This window comes from Arachis hypogaea, chromosome 20 (genome assembly GCF_003086295.3).
Source record: "Arachis hypogaea cultivar Tifrunner chromosome 20, arahy.Tifrunner.gnm2.J5K5, whole genome shotgun sequence".
Classification (NCBI taxonomy): domain Eukaryota; kingdom Viridiplantae; phylum Streptophyta; class Magnoliopsida; order Fabales; family Fabaceae; genus Arachis; species Arachis hypogaea.
In genome coordinates this window covers 28,433,976-28,452,638 of record NC_092055.1, presented here as the reverse complement: position 1 = coordinate 28,452,638, position 18,663 = coordinate 28,433,976, and the positions used below count along the sequence as shown (strand labels likewise).

At 31.0% G+C, this 18,663-nt stretch overlaps 2 protein-coding genes across 2 annotated transcripts; both read left to right on the top strand.

The window, feature by feature from the left end:
- Window positions 1-5,505: 5,505 nt before the first annotated feature.
- Window positions 5,506-6,833, top strand: LOC112785688 (probable serine/threonine-protein kinase PBL28). The gene is made up of 8 exons (XM_025829130.2): window positions 5,506-5,538; window positions 5,632-5,692; window positions 5,739-5,789; window positions 5,864-6,048; window positions 6,162-6,360; window positions 6,417-6,478; window positions 6,569-6,691; window positions 6,765-6,833. Exons 1-8 carry the CDS (start codon window positions 5,506-5,508, stop codon window positions 6,831-6,833), a joined length of 783 nt encoding a protein of 260 aa, XP_025684915.2.
- Window positions 6,834-9,800: 2,967 nt separating this feature from the next.
- Window positions 9,801-18,060, top strand: LOC112785687 (uncharacterized). The gene is made up of 11 exons (XM_072231013.1): window positions 9,801-9,818; window positions 14,730-14,968; window positions 15,497-15,561; window positions 15,686-15,782; window positions 15,859-15,911; window positions 16,007-16,209; window positions 16,377-16,553; window positions 16,640-16,884; window positions 17,296-17,448; window positions 17,543-17,682; window positions 17,783-18,060. Exons 1-8 carry the CDS (start codon window positions 9,801-9,803, stop codon window positions 16,715-16,717), a joined length of 930 nt encoding a protein of 309 aa, XP_072087114.1. The 3' UTR covers window positions 16,718-16,884; window positions 17,296-17,448; window positions 17,543-17,682; window positions 17,783-18,060.
- Window positions 18,061-18,663: the final 603 nt, after the last annotated feature.

The following is an 18,663-nucleotide window of genomic DNA, read 5'->3' as shown; positions in this document are numbered from 1 at the left end:
TTATGATTTTAGGTTATTTCATAATTAACAATAATGCTTGATTAATTTTTTAAAAATAAATTTGATAAACCATTATTTTATGATTTATATTGTGTTTAATTATGTGGTTTTATCAAATCTTTACCCACTTATTCATATGATTAGCATGTATTTACAATTCCTTCTCAAAAATATTTATGATTGAAAACTTACTTCCTAGAGACTTTTAATTATGTATTTTAATTCTCCTTTATCCCATTCGATGCCGTGATCCGTGTGTTAAGTGTTTCAAGCTTCATAGGGCATGAATGACTTGGAAATTGGAGAGGAGGCTTGCAAAAATGGAAGGAACACAAGATACTAAGGAGATGACCAGCGAGCAATGACGCGAGCCCATGGCCCACACGAACGCGCAAAATGAAGAAATCGCAGCGACGCGAACGCGTGCCTGACGCAAATGCGTAGATTGAAGTCTGCACGAATGACGCGGTCGCGTGGACGACGCGAACGCGTGACAAGGAAAATCGCTGAACGACGCAAACGCGTGACCTGCGCGATCTGCAAAAATAACAGAATACGCTGGGGGCAATTTCGGGCCGCATTTTGACCTAGTTTTCGGCCCAAAAACATAGACTAAAGCTAGGAAACGTACAGAAACTCGAGGAGAGGCATCCACACACATTGAGATTCATCACATTAGGATTACTTTAGTTTTAGATCTGAATCTAGATTAGTGTTACATTGATAGTTTATGTTTTTACTTTGGATTGTGGATGTTGAAGAGCCATTACCTCCGTAAAGATACTACTTTAGTTTGTTTCCTTATTCTTTACTCTTTTCAGTTGATTATTGACTCTATTCAAATAAGTATGTTACGTTTTGAGTTTATTAATTATATATAGAATTATTTTTATTTTTAATTAATTTTAATTCTCTATTTAATTTTATTTAATTATGTCTTCTTATATTTTTATGATTGTTAATTTCATGTCAATGGAGCAGATTCTCTACTTGACATGGGGTTGATTAAGAGGAGACACTTGAGTTGGAATGCTCAAATACCTGGTTAAATTGAACATTGTTGGCCAATTCTGTATCTACTAACGCTGGACCTTCTCAAGGGAGAGGACTAGGATTTGCGGGTAAGAGTTGGTTTGATCACTCTACTTTCCTTTATTCAGTAAAGGTTAACCAAGTGAGAACAACAACCTCTTTACACTACACTTGAGAAGATTCTAACAAGGACAGAACTTCCACTTGATTATTCCCCCAGTCAAGGCCTTTTAATTGGAATATCAATAACTGTTCTTAGTTTATTTTTACTTCTTTAATTCTCAATTAATTTATTTATTCATGATCAAAACTCAAACCTTCTGGAAATTTTCTGATTAATAAATTAGCACTCTTTCCTGCAACTCGTTGGGAGACGATCTGGGACTCATACTCCCAGTATTTTTATTTCTAAAACTTGTGACAACTCTTTTTAAATTGGTGAAGCAGATCTTAGCTGGTTAAGAGCTATATGTGCAACGCTATTCTCTTATTTGAAATCTCTTAATTGGTTGACTTCTGCCACGCACCAAAATTACATTATGATTTTAGGTTATTTCACAATACATAATTAATGTTCATAATACTAAATTACTCTAAATTTTTTATTTTCTATGGTTAGTAGTTAATCCCAAATTAAAAAGATTATATTGAGTTGTTGAATAGTGCAAGTATAATTGAGGTAGTTAATTTAGTTTATTTGTTTATTAATATATTTGATCAAAAGCATGAATGATAAATAAGATAAGAAAATAATTAAAAAAAAAATAAAATGTTAGTAATTACTTAAAATAAATAAAAAAATAAATTATAGTGTATTATTTTATTTAAATTATTAATAATTAGAAAAATAAAAGGTCAGTAATTATTTTAAATAGACATTGAATTCAGTTTTATGGTACTAATTTATTTTAATAAAATTTTATAATTTTCATATTTATATCTATTCAATTTATGTATTTTATTTTATTTTATTTTAACAAAAAATTAAAATGTGCTTTTTTAATTATTTTTTTAGAAAGTATAGTGAAATGAGTTATATCAATTATAATTAATTATCTATAATTAAACTAATTGATTGTGTTAATTTGTAAGATGAATAACACATAATAAATGGTGTAAAATTAATTATAATAAGTTAATAATTAATAAATAAAAAAAGATATTTTTTATTGTCTTTTGATAACTACACATTTTTATTCGTTCACTTTTTCTTTATCTCTTCCTTTCATGTTTATTTCTTTTAATTTATTGAACCAAATCAAGTATACTAATTATTTGTATTAACTAATTAAGTATTTTTTGATGGGCTCTACTAATTGTGCCTTAAGAGCATATGCTAAAAACATTATAAAAAATATTTTATATAAATTATTGAAAAATAAATATTTTTAAAATGTGTCACGAAGATCGGTTAGAATTTTGGAAGAGTGTTCTTCTCCTTTTCTTTACAATTTTAACGTATTTGGGGTTTAAGAGAGGAGAGAGAGTGCTGTTTAAGGGTTTTAGGTTAAGCTTGGTTGGGCCAAGGGCCCAATACGGGTCCGGTTGGCCCGATTTGACCCGTTTAGTTCAATATTGGGCCGATTTTTTTAAAATTGGTGTCAAAATTCTCATTTTAATTTTTTCTATCATATTAAGCTATAAAAATCACATTTTTAATTTTCTAGAATAAATTTTAATTTATGAGTTAATTAGTCATTAATTAACCGGATTTTACATAGTGTACAATGTGGATAATAGGAATAAAAAGAAAATTAAGATCATATGATTAATTAATTAATTAATTCAAATTTTAAAATTTAAAAAATTAAGATTAATATTTAAACACATTCATACTATTATTTTTAATCTCACCATAACCTCCAATTCACGTCCTCACCATCATCGTGATCACGTTCTCAGGCGCCCGCTCCTGTTCACGGTCACAGTACTACTACCGCTGCTGTTCAGGAGTCTAGCGCTGTTGTAGTCGTTTCTGTTTTGTGACCACGTTCTCACGCTGTCGCTGCTGTTCACGATCCCCGAACTACTGCTGTTTTCAATTCGTTAGGGGGGAGGGTGCCGCTGTTGAAGGCTAGTGAATAGGGAATTGATTGAGCCAAGGAAATTGTTGGGAAGCCGATATCGAATGTGCATATGGGGAAGGAGGATCTTTTGCACCATCTTAATGTGTCATTCATGATACATATGGTACGGACGTCAATATTGTTACCCGCCGCTGCCCAGCTTCTCCGTGAACGTCCGATCACATCACACCAGCCCCGGACAGCCTCTTTCGCACTGCCCACCCACCACCAGCCATGCAGCCTCCCCCGCAACCAGTTTAATCATGGTTTCTTCTTCTGTTCATTCATATTCTTCTTTTTCTATTTTAATGGCCCGTTTAGGATGGTCGTTTTAGTTGGTATGCATATAATTATTTTAATTCTTATATAGATGATTATTTTGATTGGATTGGATTTAGTTATATATAATTAAAATATGTTGGATGTTCAATTCATTAGGTATGCGGATGATTATTTTTATCCTTAAGTGGATGGTTATTTTTACTATGGGTGAAGTGGGATGATTATTAATGAAGGTGGAGGTGGCATCCGGTTGAGAAAGAAGAAAGTATTAGAGTGAAATACTTTGGTAAATTAGGATTTAGAATGGTTATTTTTTTGAAATAATTAATTGAATTTTTTGAAAATCTAAGATTTAAAATTGGGGGATTTGAAATTTAAAATTTGATGTAAAATAACTAAATGAAAGTTTTTGAATTTTAGATAATTTGTGGAGTAATTTTCATTATTTATATCTATTAGGCTAAATAACCAATTCATTATATACATTGTCAAAATTTTTTATTGTATCTCTAATGAGATTCAATATTATATTCTGTTACATTGCTTCTTTCTAACCGAATTCAATATTATATTCTATTACATTGCTTCAGTCAATAATACACATGCACATGAAGTTTAACACAAGCATGCAATGCACAATATATATGATATAACCCTTTTGCACATAAATATGCCGATAAACATATCACTGGGGTTAAAGTACACTTCTACATTTTAGACCTTTAGTAATATTTATCTCTTAACATTTGTTAAAATATTAGCATTGTAAATAAAATTATATTTAAGACAACATTTCCAACAAAATGTTAGTAAATATAATTAATTTTCTTAAAAAAGTTTAAAGAAATGTTACCTATTCCTATTCCTAAATAGTAAATACACTAGAATTCATACTCTCCCAAAAACTCTCTCACGAATCATTGCATGTTTTCTTACTCAGTGCTTTCAATCGGTGCTCACAATCATTGTTTCTTTGAAACCAAAAATTAAAAAACCATTCTCCATCACAATCTCTTCCTCTCTCTTTGGATCGTGATTTGTTTTCCTTGGAACCTTTCTCCTCAATCTAATTCTAGATTCGATTATTCTCAATTCTGATTATTTCATTTTCGTTTCATGCTTGTTCCGGTTTCTTTTTAATTTTGTTCCCAAAAATTACGTGCAGAAGAAGAGTTGCATAATTCTAATCTGATCGTAATGTGCATGAGTGATTGAATCGGAATTGCGATGAGAAGGGGAAAATTCAAGAGTAAGCATTGCATGTTCTCACTCTCACTTTCACTCTCAGTGCTCTGAATCTCTCAATCTTGCTCTGTCTCCATCTCAATCTTGCTTTCTACTTGTAAGTTAAATTTTCATTGTCTTCTTTCTTGTTCTTTTCAATTTGGGAGTTTAGGTCCTTTAGATATTTTTTTTAATTAATGCTGATTTTATATTAAATCCTACATCAGACTGATATTATAATTCAGCAACTTCAAGTCTTGTAAACCATGCATGCTTGAGACTAATGATTATGAATGTTAGGTCTTCTCTCATAGGATTGAGCTATTTTGGCCAATAAAATAATCGGAGGAGGTTACTCTTCCACACCTTGAGGCTGAGGTTGAAGAATCTACCGTCAGGACTTCCAATCCTTTTATTCTCTGGCAGGTAATTCCATTATTTCTTTCTCTCTCGTTTTTCTTTTTCAATTATTTTAAATTTATTCACATTCTGTTTGATTTGTTTTAATGAATAAGCAACTTGGAATTGCTTCTCTTTGTGTGACTTGAATCTATCATGCTAAAGGTTATTATTATTATTATTATTATTATTATTATTATTATTATTATTATTATTATTAACACTAAAGGTGTCAAAACAAAACAGAACCTGGAAGCTATGCAGAGTAAGTTCTTACTTATGTTTATTAGTTTAAAGAAATGAAAATCTTAATTTTCATATTTTGGTTAGTTGTGCATATTCTGGTTCTAAGTTCTAATGAAAATCTTAACACAGGTTGTTGATCACTCTATACAAATGCTTCTAAGTTTAAGAAAGTAATCATATACCTACATTCTCATGTATGAACTTCATTTGTTACAATGAATCACATGTTCTATTTACAGCATTGGGAGCAATACCGATGGATAAATCTGGAAGAAGATCTCTCATAACAGTAAAAAAAAATCTTTTTTTGTTAACACTCATTTATATAAAATAATGACAATCAGAAGTTTGATACTTAAACTAAAGTTTTATTTGTTCACAGGTTTCTGCTAGTGGCTTTCTAAGCTGTTTTATTACTGGAATTGCTTTCTTTCTTAAAGCAAGTCTATATTTAGTATAATGTACTATCATATTTTAATTTAACTATAGATATAATGTGTATATGTTTTATTATCAAGTCTCAAGATCATACAGACCGTTGTATGTATTCTCCTCTTCTTCTTCTATGTTTCTTTCATGTTGGAATGTTTATATACATTTGCTCTTTCATTCAGGGATTTATAGGCCTGCAGAGTTTTGGCAACTGGAAGATCAAGCGCCACAAGCTCTAAAAAAGAGGCATGGATCGTCTGTTTTCACACTCAAGGAGATGGAAGAGGCAACATGTTCATTCAGTGATGATAATCTTCTTGGAAAAGGTGGATTTGGAAAGGTATACAGAGGAACTCTGCAAGGACAGGTAACAAATCGAATTTGTTATATCAAAAACTATACAGATATTATTGAATGACGCGAAAACTTTGTGATATAGATCTAAATTAACAAAGCATGATAACATGTACACCTTTGAAGGTTGTAGCAATAAAAAAGATGGAGCTGCCAGCTATTAGAGAAGCTAAAGGAGAGCGCGAATTTCGGGTGGAAGTGGACATATTGAGCAGACTAGACCACCCAACTCTTGTTTCCTTGATTGGCTACTGTGCTGATGGAAAGCACGGATTCTTAGTATATGAGTATATGCAAAATGGGAACCTGCAACATCATCTGAATGGTATTATTAGTCTGCCATGTAACTAAGGATCACATTCAATATTGTTTGTTAACCAGTGCCTAATGTAACTGCTAGAGTGTTCGGTACTTTTGGCTATTTTGATCCTGAGTATACATCGGTATAAGTTTAAAACATATATCTTTTTTGAATCCATGTATACGAGAAGTTTTCCAAGATTGTTTAACTAATTTGTTGTTACAACTAACAGACCGGAAAACTCACTCTACAAAGTGATGTTTATTCTTTTGGCGTTGTTCTTCTGGAGATTTTGATTGGACGTAGAGTCGTAGATCTAAACCAAGGTCCAAATGATCAAAACCTTTTGCTCCAGGTTTGTATAAAACTTATACATCAAGTAACATGTTGAAAATGTTGCTGGAATTTACTTTCTCTATTTTGTGCAGGTGAGACACCTACTAAATGACCAGAAAAAGCTTCGAAAGGTGATAGATGCAGAGATGGCATTAAATTAGAAGTTTCTAGTGTGTTGGTGAGTTTAATTTTTTCGCTTAAATTAATTTCACAATTCTTAAGCTTATTATTTAGATTCAGATTTTGAGCTGAAAATGATTCTTCTATTGGAGTATTAAAGTATGGTTCTATGTATATGGAAGGAATGTACAAAATTTTGTATGTTATATGTCAAAAGTTTTTCCCTTATCACAGTACATATGTTTTACAAATGGAGCCTATGTATTGGTGACTCCATGTTGTTTTTGGCTTAATATGTTCAATTGCATAAGAAGGCAGTGATGGATTTTTTACAGGTTCCTGGTCTCTGCGCGCCCCAGGAAGTTTGGGAGACTGAGTTAGTGCTTCAGATTGCCAATTTATGTTCCCTTGTATTACTTTTTCTTTTCTTTTTTATATAGAATATTCATAGAGTTTAAGTGCTATAAGTAATTTTTTTTTCATTTTATTTGCATCACGAAGCAAACATGTACAATGATTATTGATTAATGAAAGAGTCTATAAAACTTTTATATTATGAAGTTGTGAATTTAATGAAATATTTTATGTTGTAGTAATTAATTTTAGTATATTTATATTATGTATAATATAAAATAAAAAATAGTATAATATAACTAAAAAAATATTACTAAAGATCTTTTGTAACATTTTTTAAGTGTTACAAAAAATATCTACGGTAATATTTTTCTAAGTGTTATAAAAATTATCTATGGTAATATTTTTTTAAATGTCACATAAAATATTTATTGTAATATTTTTTAAGTGTTACAAAAAATATTTATGATAATATTTTTTTAAGTGTTACAAAAATTATCTATTGTAACATTTCTCTAAGTGTTACCAAGAAATATCTATTGTAATATTTTTTAAAATATTATTATAGAATATCTTTTGTAATATTTTTATTAAATGTTATTAAATTTTTAGAAAAATGTTAGTAAAACTATTTAGTAACATAGAGTATATTTAACATTTGTTAAAATGTTACTAATATACATAAATAATATTTTAATATGATTTATTTTTTAAATGTTAGTAAAAATTAATTATATAATAGTGGTACTTTTTCATAAATCATTTTATGAGGAAATATAAAATCTATACCTCTGCAATGATTTACTTGTTAACAGGGGTAAAAAAGTTACTTAAAAATGGTTGAAGGTGAATAGATTTTGGGAACAAATTTTAAATATATATCATCGATAACAATTTACAAAAAATAAAAAAGAAATAAATGTGAACAAATTTCGTTCGTAACAGTTTCAATAAAATATTTTTAAATTATATTAATGTTAAAATCTCGAATTCTTTTTTTGGTTGGGTTGTTGCATGTATAAAGCAGGATTTGAACCTCCAACACTTACTTAAGTAGATGAGTGAACTGACCACTCGATCAATTTAAAATGGTTAAAATCTCAAATTTTAAATAAACTAGTGTATGTTTCCGTACACTATACGGGATAATTAATAAAAATATATAAATTTTTTTATTAAAAGAGATTAAACAAAAAATATATATAATAATTATTACTATAAATATTTTATAAAATTATAATTAAAATCAAAGTTTAATTATTTTTAATGTTAAAAATATTAAAAATAATTAGTATTTGTCTTAACTGATTTGGATTGATTGAGTGGTCATCTCACTCGTCTACCTAAGTAAGTATTAGAGTTTCAAATCCCGCCTTGTGTATGTAACAACTCATTGGCTAGTGGCAGACCCTTAATAAATGGAGCTTCAATCCGTGGAGGATTAGTTCTCGACCTGCCGAGTTGGAAAATACAGTGAAAGAAAATAGTATTTGTCTTGAAAGTAGAACAATTCTCATTGATGATAGCAATACTTATGGAGATTTGTCTTTGTTGAAATTTAACTGTGATAGTTTTATTTATTGGTATCATATTCATTCAGGAAGTCAAACAATATGATCAACGTTGTTACCGGTTCAAATTTTATATTTTATGACATGATTTTCAAGCTTCTAAACTTATAAACTTATGTCATTACAAAAACTATTAGATTGATTAATATTTTTTGGTAATATTACCAAAACACCGTAGTTGAGTATATTAATTTGTGTAAAAAAAACTATAATAACTTTTGTTATTCAATATATAATTTATTTTATTAAAAAATAAATTATTATTCCTAAATTATAATATATTTTTTTCTCCATTTTTATATCATTTTATTTGATCCCCTTACTTGAGGTAAGCCACGATTTTTTCCTCTAAAATTCCAGCCTTAATTTCAAAATTTTGGGTGAAAAATGTTGAAATTTGTGAGTTTTTGATGTTATAGGATCCAACTAGCTTGAAGGAGAGGCTTAATCTTGTCAACTTGATCCTTGAGTGTGGTAAGATTCTCAACCCTAGTGGAATTTATTGGTTTATGATGTTTGGGTATTGAGTGGGTATGTTTGAATGTGGTATTGTGATTTAGGAAATGTATATATGTGTGTTGGAGCTTGATTGAAGTCTTGGAAAGCTTGGAAAAAGGGCTTTTGTGTGTTAAAAATCTGTTCTTAGAGGTGTTGAAGCCTTGAGAGCTTGTGAAAAAGTGATTTGGAGGTGTTCCGGGTTGAGTGGAGAATCGGCCAAGGTATGGTTTCAGTTTTCTGTATCTAAAATGTAATGTGGTGTGAAAACTTATGCTAGAGACCCTAAGATAGGATTTGGACCATTGATGTTGTTGATTGGTTGAGATGAATTGTGTTTTTATGTATGTGATTAGTGGATTTTGGATGTTTTGATGATATGATGTATGAGAGACATGCATATTTTTTATATATGCTTAATGATTGGTTGAGATTGAATTGTGGGTGAAACCATGTTGATGGTGAGGATGATATTGATTGTATGTATTGATGGTTGATGGAAGTGGTATTGTTGGAAATTGGGATGAGGAAAGATATATGACATGATATTGTGTTTGAAATTGAGTTATTTGGTTGAGATTGGTTAAAATGGTGGATTGGTGGACTGTAAGTTTGATAAAAATGTTAACATATGAGTTGAGGAGGCTTGAGTTTGATTTTTGGTAAGTTTTGGTTAGTTTTGAAAAGGGTTGAAATGAGTTTGTTTTGAAAATGGAATTTTGTGGGTTTGTATGAAAACGTGCTTTTTGGGTCTACTTTGACGAAGAATATCTTGGTCTCTGAATCCCCGATTTGTGTCAAACTTATTTAGAAATAAAATTGCATCCGAAATATTTATGCCGTTCGAAGAACGGACGAAAAATGATTTGAAACGAAAAAGTTATGCCCGTTGGAAGTTTGGGGTTTGAAATTGGAATTCTGCAGCTTTTTAACTTAGTAAAATTTTTGGCAAGTCGTGCTCCCACGTGCACGCGTGGCCGACGCGCACGCGTCACTCTCAAGTTTTACTTCCCCACACGTGCGCTTGGCCGACGCATACGTGTTGCTGTAGTGATGCAGGTGCCCAGTAGAAAATCCAGAGAGTTGAGCTGGTATTGTGCTGGTTTTGTGCGAGGAGCATAAAACGCACCCACGCGTACGCGTGATTGACGCGCACGCGTCACTCGACCTCTCTGTTTCCCATGCGTGCGCATGGGCAACGCTCACGCGTCACTCTACTTTTTCAGCCTTCCACGCGTGCGCATGTGCGATGCGTACGCGTGACCCCATTTTCACCAAAAAGCTTATTTTTGAGTTTTCAAAATCGAATTTCAGACTTCTAAGCCTCCGTTCTCACCCTTTTTGTCCTAAATCCTTATAGTATGCCTAACGATGGGAAGAAGCTAGAAAATGTGATAATTTATGGATAAAGTAAGGAGAGAATTAATGATGAATTATGATTAAACATAATTGTATGGGGTGTTGATGGTGATGGTGGAAGTGCTTTATATGCCATGAGTCGAAGGGCTGTAATTGTTAATAAATTGACTGGTTATGGATTGTATTATGAGACGAATGGCTGAGTTATTGCTGAATTATGGCTGAGCTATTATTGAATTATGGCTGAGTATGATTGCATATATGCTTATTGAATGAAATGTGAATGTTGCACTTCCACTATCTGAGATACGAGTTTCCCTGGGTGAAAGCAGTGGCTAGCCACCACGTGCTCCAGGTGGAGACTCGATACTCTACTGACCCTATGTCGTAAGTGTGGCCGGACACTGTGAAAGTTCCGGATGAGCTCGCCGCCATGGATAAACACCAGTGTGGGTGTTGTGTATATGTATTGATAATTATGATTGATTGAGAATAACTCGAGTTGGGGATGCACGACAGAGGGACAATCCAATGGTTAGCTACCAGGACTTGTCGGGTTAGCTTTATAACCGACAGATGAGACTCATCAGCCACTAGGACAGGCATACATCATGTGCATTATATGTGAATTGTTTGGAATGCCTAATTGACTGCATATTACTTGCTAATTGTCTAACTACCGTATCTGCTTCCTATTTGTGCATTTCCTTGTTGATATAATTGTGTTTGTGATATCAAATTACTGATGGCGGTTGGGAGGTTTGAAGGATTTGGAAAGGGGAGTGTTAGTTAGACTGAAGATCCTTAGCTAGTTGCCTATTTCATTTATGGTTTAGTCTGTTTATATGCTTTAACTATCTGTTGGAAGTTCCAGAATTGCCTTCGGCTTTTCCAGGACATTACTTGTTAGATATGTGGGCACTGTTACCATACTGAAAACCTCCAGTTCTCACTCATGCGAATTTTGTGGTTTTCAGATTCAGGACGTGAGGCTCCTCGTTGAGGCATGCTTGAGACTTTCGGATTAGCGAAGATCCTTACTCTCGAGACTTTATTTTGGCTTTATGTACTTACTTAGATACTTATTATCTCCACTATATACATATATACTATTTTGACTCCTCTTAGAGGTTATTTTGGAGAACAGGTTCTGTAACTTGTCTTTTGGGTTTCTTTTGGGTTCCTTACTTTATTTATATGTATGTGTACTTCTATGTTCGGACCGGTTATCTTCGCAAACCGAGTCTTGAGCTTTGATATTCGTATCTTTGGCACTCTCTTATTTATATACTCGCGTTAGCTTATCCTTTATCTGTTTTGTTACATTATCGATCGGAGTGTCGCATTTTTCAATTTAACGATTTTGTTTTACCCCTTTTTCTTCAAAGGCTCCTAGTTTTAAACATCTTTTCACACTACTATATATACTAAATTTTATTTTTAAAAGTCGTAATACCTCGACACCTCTATTTTATGACTTAAACATAAGATTCTGTGTGATAGGGTATTACACTAAATTCATTATCTCCCTATACTTTCTCTGTAATATTATATACAAATTGACTAGCTAGACAGGAGGGAAAAAATAATAAATATAACGTTAGTGTTGCTTGCATCTTAGATCGAGAACAATAGAAAAATAGAAAATTAAGTGGGAGCATGATTCATAGTTAAATTTCTGTGCTGAAATTAGACTCTCTTTGTATTAGCTGTCAAAGAATCAAGAACTAATCATTTAAAGATATGCTTGTTGTCATACACATGACTAAGATGATATTTTAAATTTGTTAAAAAAAATGATAATTTAAACGTAAATGTAAATCTGATTAATAAAAGTTAACAGAAGAAGAATAAGATGTGGAGAAGCGTACGAAGAAAATATTGTATTGATAATGACTAATTTTTTGTCCTGAAAATACAATTTTTATATGAAAAATATTAGAATATTATTAAAATTTATTATTTTTAGTTATCAATTAGTTATTAATATTTAAAAATATAAAATAAAATATATTATTAAATTATTAAACTAAAAAAATTAAATTAATAATTAAATAATAATAAAAATAATAAATTCTAATAGTTTATAGTATTTTTCTTTTATATTTTTAGTGGCTAAAAGTTAAGGAAATAGTTGACATTATTATTATATATAGACATACTATTCAATTTTATATACATAAAGACTAAATTAAAGTATGTCTATAATAATTATTTTAGCAAAATAATTTTTAAAAAAGTAATTAATATTGGCTAAAAAAAGTTAATTACTTATTAACATTATTCAATATAAAAATTATAATTTTAGTATGATTTACTGTAAGATTAGATATTATTACTGATTTTAGAAGACACAACGAAAATTATTAATTTGTAGAATAATAAAATAATTAAATAATACATACTCTTTAATATAAATCATTATATTAGGTGAATATAAAAAATCTGTCATTAAATTAATTATTTTTATAAAATATATATTAAAATATAATATAATATATTAATCAAAAAGCATTATATATATATTTATTACTAACCACACATGCAATGAGTAAACTACATACAGAAAAATAAAAATTTATGTTTTTATATATAATAACAGTTAAATAATAATTTAGTCAAATTTATTATATTATTTAATAATTCATTGTATAAGTGTATCTATCCTTCGTCCCCAAAACCCTCATCACATTCATCACTCTCTTAGCACTTGGCTTGGCTAACGACCCTCTCTGCACAGGTGGCCAAAAGTTTATTGATCAAGCTTAACATGATCTTTTCACGTAGTTTTTTTTTTATTACTAATAAATTAGTTTAGCGAACAAGTGGATGGAACATTAATGTTCCATGCAAGTAGTTCAGTGGAAAACTTGTAAGTCTTCCTATAATTAAGTCAATTTACACTATTTCCATAATGTGATCCAAGAAATTAATAAAACCGCAGCAGGGTTCCCATATGCCCAACATTTCTAGCCAATTGAAAATTACTATTAATTTATCATCCTGTCTATTATACTTAATTGACTCAGTTATTAATGGGGTAATATATAAATTTTTTTAGCTAGAAAGGAGGAAAAAAGTCATAAGAGTAATTATCTATTATATTATATAAAAATTAAGATTTTATATTTAATGATGGAATGGACGTGGTATGTTTTTGAGAGTATTTTTTTATTTATTTTCTTTTTAATTCTATAAAGCAAATTAATTATAACTAATTAATGATATCAATTAATTAATTTAATTAGACATTCAAATCTTACAATTAATTATATAAATTAATTAATTTAGTTAATTATATTAATTATTTGATTTGATTAGAGTAAATATTAAATTATTTTAGTAAATAACAACTATGATAACGAAATACATGAACTAATTTAATTAGTTTATTTTTTTTCAATGTCATTTATTTATTCAAAATCATAATGTGTTTTTACTCATTCCTTTTCTTTTTTCTCTTTTTTTTTCTCTCTCTCTTATATTTAGGGTATAATTTTGTAATTTATTTAATTTTTTATTTTTTTATCACTATTTATATATTTTATTTTTTTATATTTTTTAAAGATTTTTGTCTATTTTAGTTGCTCATTATTACACTACAAGAAAAAGGGTATTTTTCGATGCAAAAAATCGACGGCTATCTCTCCCGTCGATAAATATCGACGGCTTGATGTCGATATTTAAAAAAAAAGAAATTTAAAAATAAAATAATAAAATCGACGGCCTGGTCATCGATTTTTTTATGCTGCATTAAACTTTTCTAAACTTCCGTCATATTGTCGACGGAGAAGGGAACGAAAATACTTTTATTTTAAAATCGACGAACATGACGTCTATTTTTATATTTAAAATATCGACAACGATTTCGTCGATAAATTTGAATAGTTTAGATTGCTTTCCAAAATAAAATAAACGGCGTGGATTTAATATATAAAATAGACGCAAAAGATGTTGCTTTTTTTTTAAATTAAAATCGACGACATTACCGTCGATTTTTATTGTTAAAAACACCTTCCCCGCGCCCACTTTCCGCTTCCAAGATAATCAGAAACACAATTTTATTCTACAAATGAATTTTTTGCGTCAAAGGGAGCAACACACAGCAACCCACCAATTCAAACAGTAGTAGCACTCAATTACTCTCTCCCTCTCTAGCGATCCCACAGCCGAGTTGAACAACCCTCATTCTCCGCTGCCGGCGTCACGGTTGCGCCACTGTCACTTCGTTTGCTCACGCCGCCGTCGCATTCTGTTGCTGCCGTGCCGCTGTCACTCCCCGCCATCGCTCCTCTTGCTCACGCCGCCGTCGCTCCTTCTCTCTGTTGCCGCCCTCGCTCCTCCTACTTTGGTCCTTCTCCAATCTCTCTCCATCAAGCTCACAAGAACCAGGAAACGTTTTTTGATTGTTACTTAACTCTTTCCAAATCCAACTTCAGTTTCATTTGGAAATCCCTATTTCAGGTGTAAACTTGACCTAATTGTAATATCCTGTTCTCTAAATTTGAAGAGAATATATAATATATGTTGCGAAATCGATAATTTAGGTTAGGTCAAGAGAGACCATAGCTTTTGCATCTCTTGAAGTATTGAGTCCTTTACAATTGAGCCTGAAGTAAGGAGAATCGAAAGACTCAAATCTCATTCGTCACACAAAATCTAGGACGAAGATCAAGTATAGCTCTTCTCTAATCCTACTTCCTAGTTTCAATAGGATTTTTTTTGATAGATCCTAGTTTCAATAGGATTGATTCTTATTATTTGAACACATTAATTTGAATCACCTAATTAATAATATTTTGGATAAATTATATTCACTTCCCTAAAATATTTCTAAATTATTACTCTCATTTCTTCTATAATTGTCTAATTTATACTAACCATCCCTAACTTATGATTTTTATTTTTGAAGTGATTTTCTGAAGTGATTTTAAATTTTTGATATACTTGCTGCTTTGGTACAAGGAACAAGAAAATGGGAGTTCAAAAGGTAAGTGAATTGCAGTTCCAATTAAGGATCCAGCTTCTAGATTAAAGAAAATTTGAATACTTTTATTATTGTATCTTGGTTCTTGAGTATAGTTCTCTTCTTTTTTTTTTGTCTTGCTGTGCAGTGAATGTAGCAGTGCTAGTTATCTGTAATTTATGGAGTTTGGATCCTTGGAAGGTCCTCTTCCATCAAAGCTCTTCAGCATTCCTCAAATTCAGCAAGTATAAGTTCTTAAGATCCTTGTTTTGAACCTACCCTTATTATGTTATATAAAAATTGATGTTACTTGCAATGCAGGAAACTGAGAAAAGAACCCCAACATGACAACTTGAATCGGCTAGATCCACCGCGTATGTTCTCAGTTATTGTCACCAGCATGCAAAAACTTGCAATTGTAATTGTAATTAATTATGATTATGATGTGTGATTTGATCGATCCTGGTAGGTTGCTTGAAGCTTCTGCCAGTTGAAAAACTTGAACACCTTGATATTCATGTGACAGAAGAGTCTAATGGCCCTGTTAACCAGGTTCTATATGTTTCAGAGGGCGAGTCTTCTTTTGTAGGATGGAATGCTACCTTTTCTCTTGCAAGATTTAATTTGTTCACTGGAAATCAAACATTAGAGCAGAGAGATACAAGTTTTGAGGTCATTATCTGTTTATCCTTATTTATTTTAAGACCTAATATTTGAATATTATTAAACGGGGAGATGGATTTCTCCTAAAGTTGTAGCAAGGATTTACATGGTTTTGTTACTTGAACTTTTTAATATACTTACTATGCTCATATTATGCTCTGTTTTTTTTCATATAGATTAAGGAATCTATGATGGTACATTGTGGTTTCTATAGTTTAAATGGAGGGTTTAAGATATCTGATGAAGATAAAACTTATATGCAAGCTTGCAAAGTTGTGGTTTCTACTTGTGCATTTGGTGGTGGAGATGATCTCTATCAACCTATTGGGATGTTAGAGGCCTCACTTAAGAAGGTTACTTGACTAGCATAAGAGTTTCATTGTTATTGTAACTTAAAGGTCACCAATCTTACCTTCCAAATATGTTTAGTGGTATGCAGGTCTGCTACGTAGCATTCTGGGATGAAATCACCTTAAGAGCACAGGAATTGGCAGACCACCGAATTGGCATTCTTTAATGGTGATGATTATCTTCAAGTGCAACTAGCTTTGTTTCCTCCTTTATGAAAATATTTCAATAGGACTGAAGTTCAAAGAATTGGGTTTGATTTGACCAACCAAACTTACAAGCCTCCTAAGGAGTTTGGACCTTATTACTTCATTGCATTCCCTTATGCTTTCCCAGGTACATAGAAATATATTACACCTTAACTCTTGAGTAAAGGTTGATTTGGTTCTTGTCCTGGAGATTCTGACCATGATTTAAATTAGTCATCAAAATTTTAAAAAGAGCAAGTTTGTTCTTGAAGTTACAATTCGTGATTCACTTTGACAAAAATAGAGTGAATCATTGAATGTAACTTCAAGTATGAAATTGCTGCTTCAAAGCTCGAGGACTAATTTGAAGAATGAAACAGATACAAAAAACAAACAAAATGTCTTAGTCTCTTTCTTTAATCTCTTTCTTGTTTGTGTCTCTACTATCTCAATGTCTCTTTATTTCTTGTCCCTAGACACTTACCAAACAAAGCCTTATCTTTGCAACTTTATGCAACTAATTAAAGTGACAAATACAATTAACCTGGAATTATTTCAGATTCTAACAAAGGAAACTCTCTTAGCACTGGTGCTATTATTGGTATAACAGTAGGCCTATCAGTTGTGTTTCTGAGCCTCAAAGCTTTAGCAGTATATGCAATCCTGCAAAAGAAGTGCGCGGAGCGAGCCATAGGATTAAGCAAATCTTTTGGTAATTCATTATCTATTTGATTGTATTTAAAGTCTTATTATATCATCACTTGTGTAACTTTGAGAATCAATGTGAATTCATCTTTTTGATCTAGCATCTTGGGCACCAAGTGGAAAGGATAGTGGAGGTGCACCACAATTAAAGGGTGCAAGATGGTTCTCATATGATGAACTGAAAAAGAGCACTAGTAATTTCTCTGAAAGCAATGAGTTAGGATTCGGTGGTTATGGAAAGGTATGTTAGACTTTTAATGCTTCTATGTTAATTGTTAACATTTTTTTCTTTTCATTTTGGTTATAGGGAATGTATGTTAATTCAGTTTGGATGGATTCAGGTGTACAAAGGGGTGCTTCCTAATGGAAAAATCGTCGCGATCAAGCAAGCTCAGCAAGGATCAATGCAAGGAGGCCTAGAATTCAAAACTGAAATTGAGTTGCTTTCAAGAGTTCATCACAATGTATTATTAGTGGATTGCAATTTAAACGAATATAAATATAAGTTTAGTTATTTATCGTGTCTTGAATCTTTATGTTAGAGGATTATTTATTATTTTGATAAGTTTGTAAACTCATTATCTAATATTTAATATAAATTTTATTTTTATATTTAAAAGTTTATTTGTCTTGTTATCTAATATTCTGTATAAATTTTATTTTTATATTTAAAAGTTTATTTGTATTAACGGTTTACTATTTTTCAAATAGAAAAAAAAATTAAAACATATAATTATTAAAATCGACGGCAAAGTTGTCGCTTTTAAAAGTTAAAATAAACAAATCTAAACAATTAAATCAACGGCAACGGTGTCGATTTTATTCAAGCACATATTGATGGCCTTGACGTCGATTTTATTAAACATATTATAGACAAAAGTGTTGTTGATTTTATTGAGTTAAATATCGACACAAAGGCTGTCGATTTTATTGAATCAATTATCGACAAAGAGGACGTCAATTTTAAATAATAATATCGACGGCAATGTTGTCGATTTTATTAAGAATGTAAAATTCTCACACCCATATTACAGACGGAACGAACGTCGATTTTATTAAATTATTATCGACGGCCATGAAAGCCGTCGATTTTATTAGCATTTTGAAAAATTGACAAGCTTTATAGCGACCAACTGCACCGTCTATTTTGCCGTCGAATGTCAATATTATCGACGGCTAGACCGTCGATTTTAACGACGTTTTTTGTAGTGTTAGGCGCATA